Source organism: Merops nubicus, unplaced genomic scaffold, assembly GCF_000691845.1.
Source record: "Merops nubicus isolate BGI_N331 unplaced genomic scaffold, ASM69184v1 scaffold6846, whole genome shotgun sequence".
Classification (NCBI taxonomy): Eukaryota; Metazoa; Chordata; class Aves; order Coraciiformes; family Meropidae; genus Merops; species Merops nubicus.
The window spans coordinates 70,682-79,070 of NW_008616984.1; the positions used below are offsets into that span (position 1 = coordinate 70,682).

At 53.4% G+C, this 8,389-nt stretch overlaps 1 protein-coding gene across 1 annotated transcript in view; it reads left to right on the forward strand.

Moving 5' to 3' along the window:
- The window catches only part of LMF1 (lipase maturation factor 1), a gene marked incomplete at its 5' end in the record, with an annotated part of 60,139 nt that extends 59,555 nt beyond the window's left edge, over positions 1–584 (forward strand). The window contains one exon of the mRNA XM_008942996.1: positions 410–584. Within this exon, the coding sequence (XP_008941244.1) occupies positions 410–584 (175 nt within the window). The remainder of the gene's footprint in view (positions 1–409) is intronic.
- Between the last annotated feature and the right edge of the window lie 7,805 nt (positions 585–8,389).

Sequence of the window (8,389 nt, forward strand, 5' to 3'; positions counted from 1 at the left end):
GAGAATGTCTCCACAGTTTTTCTAAAAAAAGGAAAAAAAAAAAAAAAGATGTTTTCTTGCTTTTCTTATTATTCTTTCCAACTGGGGTGGTGGAGAAGAGCGCGGCGCGTGCGGCGGCGGCGGGGAGTGCACGGAGGGGAGGGGGGGGAAAGATTCTCTGCTTCATGCATCACTTCAAAATTGCATCAAGAGGAGCCCCCAGCTCCCCAGTGCCCCACTCAGGGATGGCTGCCTGGCTGCCTCCACCCGTGGGCATCCCAGGGCTGGATGGAGTCCCAGGGATGTTGATTTCTCCACCCAGCAATGAAAAGCTCAAAAACTCCATTCCCAGGGGATTGTTGAGAGGGTTTGACACCTTCCCACCCCCCCAGAGCCCCCCCTGAGCAGGCTGTGCTTTGTTTCTCTGCAGGTGGATCCGAGGGGAACACTTCAAGTACAAGTTCAGCCAACCTGGAGGCAAGCACGCCGGCGAGGGGAGGTGGTGGGTCCGGAAAAGGCTCGGCCCTTACTTCCCCCCCATCAACCTCCAGGGCCTGAGGAGGTTCTATGAAGACAGGGACTGGCCTTACCCCGTGCAGAACTGAGGGAGGAGGATGAGGAAGGTCAAGAAGGACCAGCTGGGGAAGAGGGGGAGCAGTCAGCTCCCTTACAGACCACACCTCTTGCCTCTCTCTGTGTTTTTTACCCATATCCTCGTTTTCACTTGCTCTACAGAAGGTTCCCACCTGCTGTTGGGCTCTGGTTTTTCTCATCATTCTCTTTGTCCCTCTCACCAGGGCCCTGCCTGGTGATTGATTTCTTTTGCCAAGCTGCTCTGTTTAGAATTGGGGGGGAAAAGGTGCTAAAAATACCTGTCAGTTTTGGGTAGGTGTTGGGGTGTTGCTTTCCCCAACCTGTTGCTTTGTGAGATGGCTGCAGAGATGCGAGGGGAGATTTTGGGGCAGTCAAAGGCAGGGAGTCACAGACTCCCTGGGGTCCAGCATGAGGCAGAGCAGCCAGGTCCTGCTGGATGGGAGGCTGGACTGGCATGGGGCACCACTCCCCAATCCCATCCCATCCCATCCCCATGTGTGCCACCAGCACTGTGCCCTCAAAGCTGCTTTATTCCCAGCATCACTGTCCCCATGCTGCCCTCTCTGTCACCTGGTCACCTTCTTGTCCAGGTGACCCCATCCCCTCCCACGTGACGTGCACCAAAAGTGTCCCAGTGTGGGTTTGAGAGCCAAGCTGGGTGTAAAGAGGGGAAGGAAAACAGCAGGTAAAGCTGGCAGTGGGACTGGCACGGGGCAGTGGGTGGGGGCACAGAACTGCCATGGCCAAGCCCTGTGGGACCACATGTGCCAGATGGGCACCACAGAGAGCCTGTTTCTGGACAAGGATTAAAGCAAACAGCTCTGGAGTCACCAGTGGGAGCTTCACTCATTATTTATTGTTTTCTAGAAGTGTTACAGAGGGCAAACAGGCACAGCCCTGGGAGGACCCCCTGGGTGACCAGCAACACCCTGACTCCCAGGGGGCCGAGGTGATGGGTGATAAATAGGGTGAAGTCTGGGTCTCACGGCCCTGAGTGGGATTTGAGGGTGTGCCTGGTGCCCTGAGTGAGCTCCTGACCACAGCCTGGCAGCCAGGGCAGCTCGGAGCCCCTCGGAGCCGCCGTGCTGCTGCGAGGTGTTAACTGCTGGCCGGGCACTGGGGAGGTGCCACACGTCACCCACCTCACTCCAACCCAGACAGATGGTTCATTGCAAGGCTCGGAGCAACAGGGAGCACTCCACATTGTAAATAACATTTATGGCTGCATTGTGTTGGCCTAAACCTTGGCCATCCCTGGAGATTGGCCATCCCTGGAGATTGGCCATCACTGGAGATTGGCCATCCCTGGAGATTGGCCATCACTGGAGGTCGCCGCTCTCGGCGCACACCGGTGGTGCCACCTCTCACTCCCCTTATCATCCTTCCTGGCCTGGCTGACCCACCAGGGGGCTGGGGGGCATGGAGCCCGGGTTGGGGGGCATGGAGCCCAGGCTGTGTCCCTCGGGGGGGTTGTGCCTCCCTGCAGGTGTAGAAGAGCAGCACGGCTTCTCCGAGCGCCTCCTGCCCAGGACAGGCTTCATCTGAAGCACTTTCTGGAGGTTTTTATTCTCCTCTCCCATGGCTGAAGTCAAGCCCTGGGGTTGGATGCACAGAGCAAGGCTGGACCCTATCCTGTGGCTCCTTCTCACCTCTCACAGGACCCTGGGCAGGATTTTTGGGGCAGGTGAGTTGGCCAAGAGCCCCGCACGCCACCCGTGTGCCCTCTGGCTTGTGGGATTTCAGAGCCTCCCACAAAAATCCAGCTGTCACCTTCCCAGCCACTGTCACACTGCAGAGCCCCTGCCTGGCTGTCCCCTCTGCCAGCTCTGTCCTCAGACCCACCCCCAGGCAGGGGTTCACTGCAGCAAACAGGATCCCCCCTCGGTGGCTGTGCCCGTCCCCGTGCCATGGGGGTCCCCTCCTCAGGATCCTCCACCCAGAGCTGGGGGTTAATTCACTCTAGAAGCATCTCTGCTCCCCAGCCCCATCCATCCTTCAGCTCTAGTGGGGCCAAGCTGGCATTGGGTGGGCAACCCCCACCCATGGGTGCCAGGGAGCCCCCAGCTTCAGTACCAGCATGGGGGGGAAGGTCCCCCCTGCTGGGGTGATGGGTGACGGGCATCCCTCGTGGGCTGGCCTCCCCCCTGCCCAATTTAATTCATCTCTTTTGGTTCCCAACCTCTGGGTCAGGTCTAATGGAACCCAGACGGGCGTTTGGTTCCCGTTTGCTGCACGTTGGGCCTGTTGAACTTTCTTTTTCTTTTCCCTTCTGTTTTTTTCCCTTGTCTTTTATCAGCCAAAACTCCTCGCTCTGCTCCAGAGCCCTGCCTGCAAGATAATCCACATTCAAAGGAAGGTGCATGCAGGGCATTAAATTAGAAACGTTTCCCTGGGACAACATTTTTAAGAAGAAAAAGAAACAATTATTTAGAGGGGGTGAGGAAATCGGAACCACATTGTGTTATCTGTTGACTGGGAGTTTGCTTGGAGAGGGTTTTTTTTGCTTCCCCTGAGCTGTGCACTGGAAGGAAAACTCTGTGGAGTCCCCAAGTTGGCTTGCCATAAATCCATGTGAAGGATAACTCTGTCTGAGGTCTGCTCCTGCCAAGCTCCTCTTCCTCAAGTGCCTTTGAAGAGGGGATGGGGACACCCACCAAGCACCCAGTAGAGAGGATTGGGGTCCCACCATAAACTCCTCCAGCTCCCAGACGTGGGGTTGGGGTCTGTCAGTCAAAGTGTCAGTCAGCTGAACCCCTCCTGGCACCACTCTATAACCTGGGCTGTGTTTTCCCAGCTCAGCCCATGATCTGGAGCCTGATCTCATCCCACTCCCTCCTGCACCTTCTCCTGGAGGTCCAACGAGGTCCCAGAGCCACTGGTGGTGGAAAGGGGGGGACGTGGACAGGCTGCTCACCCCACATCAGCCCTGGGCAGCTCAGGCTCCCACTGCCACCAGGAGCATCTCAGGGGACGTTGTCAGATCAAAACTAAGCAGCTTTATTTTGTATTTTCTTTTCCTAGATGAGGTTGGACATTAGGAAAAAACATCTTCCCCAAAAGAGCTGTCCTGGCCTGTCCCAGGCTGCCCAGGGCAGGTTGTTCCTTCAGCTTTGTTTTGGATCCCTGTAGAACTTTCCTGGCTTAGATTTTATTTTTTTTTCCTGATGTCATTGCAGGTTTTTTTTTACCTCTTCAACCTTCCAAACCTGCTGCTGGGTCCCACACACCCAAAGCTGGGGCTCCCCAAGGTGAGTCCTGGGGGTGACCACCACCATGGCAGGGACCAGCTCAGCTGGGCTGCTCTTCCCCCCCAAAAAATTCATCTAAAAGTCTACTGCTGATCCAGGCAGATGGGTTTGAGCTCATCTCATCCACAGGGAATGGCTGAATTGATCCCTGCTCGTGTGATTTGGGGAGACCCAGCAGAGTGGCTTTTGGAGTGAGCTGGAAGGGATGATGCCCGTGTCAAGTGGGAGGTGGGTGGGTGGTTCAGACCATCCAGGGGTCCCCAGCAGAGCTGGGTTCTTAGGTTGCTTTATTACCTTGCCCACCACGTCAGGCTTTGGCTCAAACTTCATGGAATATGAAGTTGTAAGAACTTTTGAGGTTCTGTAGATCATCTCCCTGTCTCCAAGCCCTCCAGGAGAGGGGTCTGCTGGTGGTGAGATGGAAACCTGGGCTGGCTGTTAATTCTCCCATGGGAATTTCAGATTCAGCTGGAAGATCTTTCATGATGCATTTATATTTGGAAGTTCTGGGTTTATTTCTGCTGCAGGAGCCCAGGGAGGTCCCCAGCTCCACCAAGGCCCTGGGAGAACATCTGCCCCTCACCAAACCCCTCAAACCAACAGCCTTCCTTAAAAAAACCTTCTAGGGTTGGCGTAAAAACCCTGAGATTTGGAGGAAAAGTCACTCCTTCCATTAGATTTTTTGGAAACCCACCCAGGCTGCATTTTCAAACCTTTCTGGGGCTAAAAGTGTGGGTTTGATTCGTGTCTGGGGGACCAGGTCCTCATGCAGGGCTCAGGAGCCAGTCCTGGTGTTCTCCATACCAGCAGCTCCAAGGCACCAACTCAGAGATTTCCATATTCCTGGATCATTTCTAGATGGGAATTATTTGATCTAAAGTAGCCAACCTTCAGTCTAGGAGTTCCCCTGGAAACTACATGTGTCCAAACACCTTCCCTGCTCCCAGCTGCTTTTAGAAGCTGGCTTTACTTTAACACATATTAAAGAAAGGAGCTTTTTTTTTCTTCCTTCTCACTAGATTAAGTCTGGCTAAACAATTCAGTGTGAACTGCTGGGCATGAGGCAGAAAACCTGTAGGCTAAATTACCCAGCTGCTACAAGTTTAGACCAGCATGGGATGAATTTCAAGATCGTATATTAGTTTTCATTTAATCTGATTATTCTAGGCTGGAGTTCCTGGAGGGTCTTCAGGTTATTGTCAGTCAAAAGAATCTTTAAAAGCTTCCATTTGCACTAAACTTTTCCCATTAGAAGTCTATTTTCATTATGGATCCATTTTTATTTTAATGAAAAGAGGATTCTCCCAACCCTTTGCTTCTTTTTTTTTCCCCTCTCCCAGCTGGGGTTAAAACTGAAGCTGGAGCAGGGTCTTGCCACTCAAAATACCACGGTCCTCTTTTGCTGGGGCCCTTGGCTTGCTTGAAGGAGCTTGGGCAGACAACAGGGGGGCAGATAATGTGTAAAGGCTCCTCTGCAGCTCCCAGTGATGCTTCTTGGGACCCACGTCCTCACCCTCAAACCCTTCCCTCCTTGGAAAGACTCTTTAAGTGGCTTGAATCCTGGGGGGATTTCTAGCTCCAAAATCTCAGAGATTAATGCAGGTCTAATTGAGCTTAAAAGCCTCTCGTTGGCTGGCTCAGAGTTGTGCTGTCAATTCAGGGGCTGGTTTGGGCTTTCCAGTTTGGGGAGCTGGGGCTGGGAAGGGATCAAACCCCACGTTCAGTGCTGGTGGGGACTTGTCCTTGCCAGGTCAGGCTTTGGGGCACGAGTGGCAGCTTTGTGGCACGGGGTGGCTTCAGGCTTCCCTGGTGCTGAGCTGAGGGGCATGCGTCCATCCTGCCTCACCCCGTGGCATGGCAAAGGGCTGAGAACCTGCCCCGGGGCTGTGGTAAGAAAAAACCAACACAGAGATATCCAGAAATAATCCCCAAAGCCACCTTGTTTCTTCAGGTAGGGTTTTACATGGGATGTGCCAGTCTGAACCTTCCACGTGCCACCCACGCCGCTCCAGCGGGTGATCCCAGCACTGACTAGGACCCTGCCAAGCCTGCTGCAAGGCTCTGCAGGGACATCCATGACCTGGTACGTCACCACTGCCTAAAATGAGGCATTTTATTAAAAGGAGGACTTTGCAGGGAGGTGGGGAGGAAGGAGCTGAGCTGTGGCACTGAGTCACCCCTGGGCGAGTTGAGCCGGAGACTCTGCAGCGTCCCCGTGATGGCATCGGGGTTCTCCCTCCTGCTCTGCCTCCTTCTTTTCCATCCTACTCTGCCTCCTTCTTGCCCCGGCTGGTGGGCAGGGTGAGCCCTGCCTTCATTTTTCCACAATCAGTGGGATTTTGCCAAACATTCCCATGCCCAAAGCACCAGGATTCCCCATCTCCCAAGGCTGGGAATCCGCATCCTCCGCGGCAGCAGCTCCGGATAAGGTTCCACGTTGCCAAGCTGCTCCCGTGGCTGGGACAGTCCTGTTACAATCACAGCACCTGCAAGCAGTTAGTTAGAATAATAAATAAGTGATAGATTATCAAATAAAGCGTCAGCTTCAGATGAGGTCATCCCAGCACCGTGTGGTGGGGGCTCGGAGGCTTTGCAGGCTGCCTCCCTGCCGCGGACGGGCTAAGTGGCTCTTGTATCCCTCAATAAAGAAGTTGTAGAGATTAAAGAATCAATTAGGTATTAGCCAAAGGGGCAAAAGCGTAACCCAAACACGCTGATAAAATCCAGTAGGTGATTATGGGCATGGTTCTTATTTCGTTGGGCTTTTGAAAGGGATAATTGCTCGTTACGGAGCGGGGAGCGACCTAGAATCGTAGAATCAGAGAATGGCTGGGCTGGAAGGGACCTCCAAAGGTCATCTAGTCCAACCCCCCTGCCATAAGAAGGGACATCTCCAGCTAGATCAAGCTGCTCAGAGCCCCATCCAGCTTCATCTTGAATGTCCCCAGGGATGGGGCCTCCACCACCTGTCTGGGCAACCTATTCCAGTGGTATCACCCTCAGATGGAAGAACTTCTTCCTAACATCTAACCTAAATCTCCCCTTTTCTAGCTCAAAGCCATTCCCCCTCATCCTGTCACTCCAAACCCTTGTGAATAGTCCCTCCCCTGTTTTCCTGTAGCCCCTCTCAGGGACTGGAAGGTCTCTATAAGGTCCCCCCTGGGCTGGAAGCCTTTCCAGGTCCTCAGGGAGGAGGTTCTAGTGCTGGGCAACGTGGAGCCACGCTGCCCTTTGGGGCTGAATGGATGTGGCAGCTCAGGAGTGGGCTGGGGGGTGAGCAGCAGGATGGGTCTCTCTGGTTTTCCAGAACGAGGCATTTGCCAAATTGTTATCCAAGGGAAATCCACGTGAATTCTCACTCCTTTGTCTCAAGGTGAAGTACTTGGTTTTACAAGGAAAGAACATGGATTGCATTGTTTGAAGTCATTTCTGCTTGGAGCTATTTTCTGAGGGGAAGCATGACACCTTCCAGTGGATTTTTGAGTCATTTCCACCTCACATGAGCTTGCTGCCCCCATCCAGAGCAAAGACCCAGCTTGGGATCTCCCAGCTGCCCAGCCCTGCCTGGCCTGGGTGCTTCTGTGTCCTTCACAAGGCATCAGTTTTATGGTGTACATGGACAGCCCCATGTCCCTCCCCGTGGTGGGCAGCACAGCCTCTCCCAGCCCACAGCCCATCCCCAGGCCAGGGATGAGCTCTTTACTGCTCCATGCCCTGCCTTGCAGCTCCCCAGGGATGTGCATGGCTGGGGGGATGGAGAATTTGGGTTTCCCTTTGGGTTTTGAGGGTTTTTTTTGGGGTTGTACACCACCCAACCAGGCTGGGGCTGCAGGCAGGTTGCCTTGTGTGGGTTTGTTTGAAGGATGTTGGGGAGTTTTATCCCAGAGGCTCGAGCTGGGGGTGCTGCAGGCAGGGATGCAGCACAGCTCAGGCAGCACCTGGCTTCTTTTTCTAAAAAAATAACCCAAAAATCAGAACAAAAAATAGCAGCCCAAGGGCTTACCCAGCCAGCATACAAGGAAACGCTCCGGGCTGGTGCAGGACCAGAGTTAACCCCACTAGGATGGCATGAGCCACCCCAGGGCTGTGTTTAATCAGCAAATTAATTGTTATCTCCGGCCAAATTGGAGAGCCCAGCACGGCCCTTGAAGTGATGGAGAGTGGGCTCCAAGTTGGACAGTGGGATCTCCATGCTCCAGGTCGTGGATCCAGTTTTGCTTTTGTAAAGTGTTGAAAGGGGCAAATCCCTTGTATATAAAATAATAATTATTAGTAGTAATTTGTCATTAATCATTATTAACCATTAATAATGCAAGTGCTGAGGTCCTAAGGCAGAAAAATAGACTTTGGAGACCAAAGGCCAGTCTGTAAGGCTTGGTTGAATTGTTCTTATCTCCTGGAATAAAGCAACTTCACAGGCTAAGAAGGTTTTGCAAAGCTTCAAACAAATTCAAAGGTGACTGAATTGCTGCAGCTTCTGTCTCTGAGGTGATCCCTCTGTCCCCAGGAGGAGGGGAGATGGATGGACCCTGCCTCCAAGGGTTGTTGGACCCACACACATAAAAAGG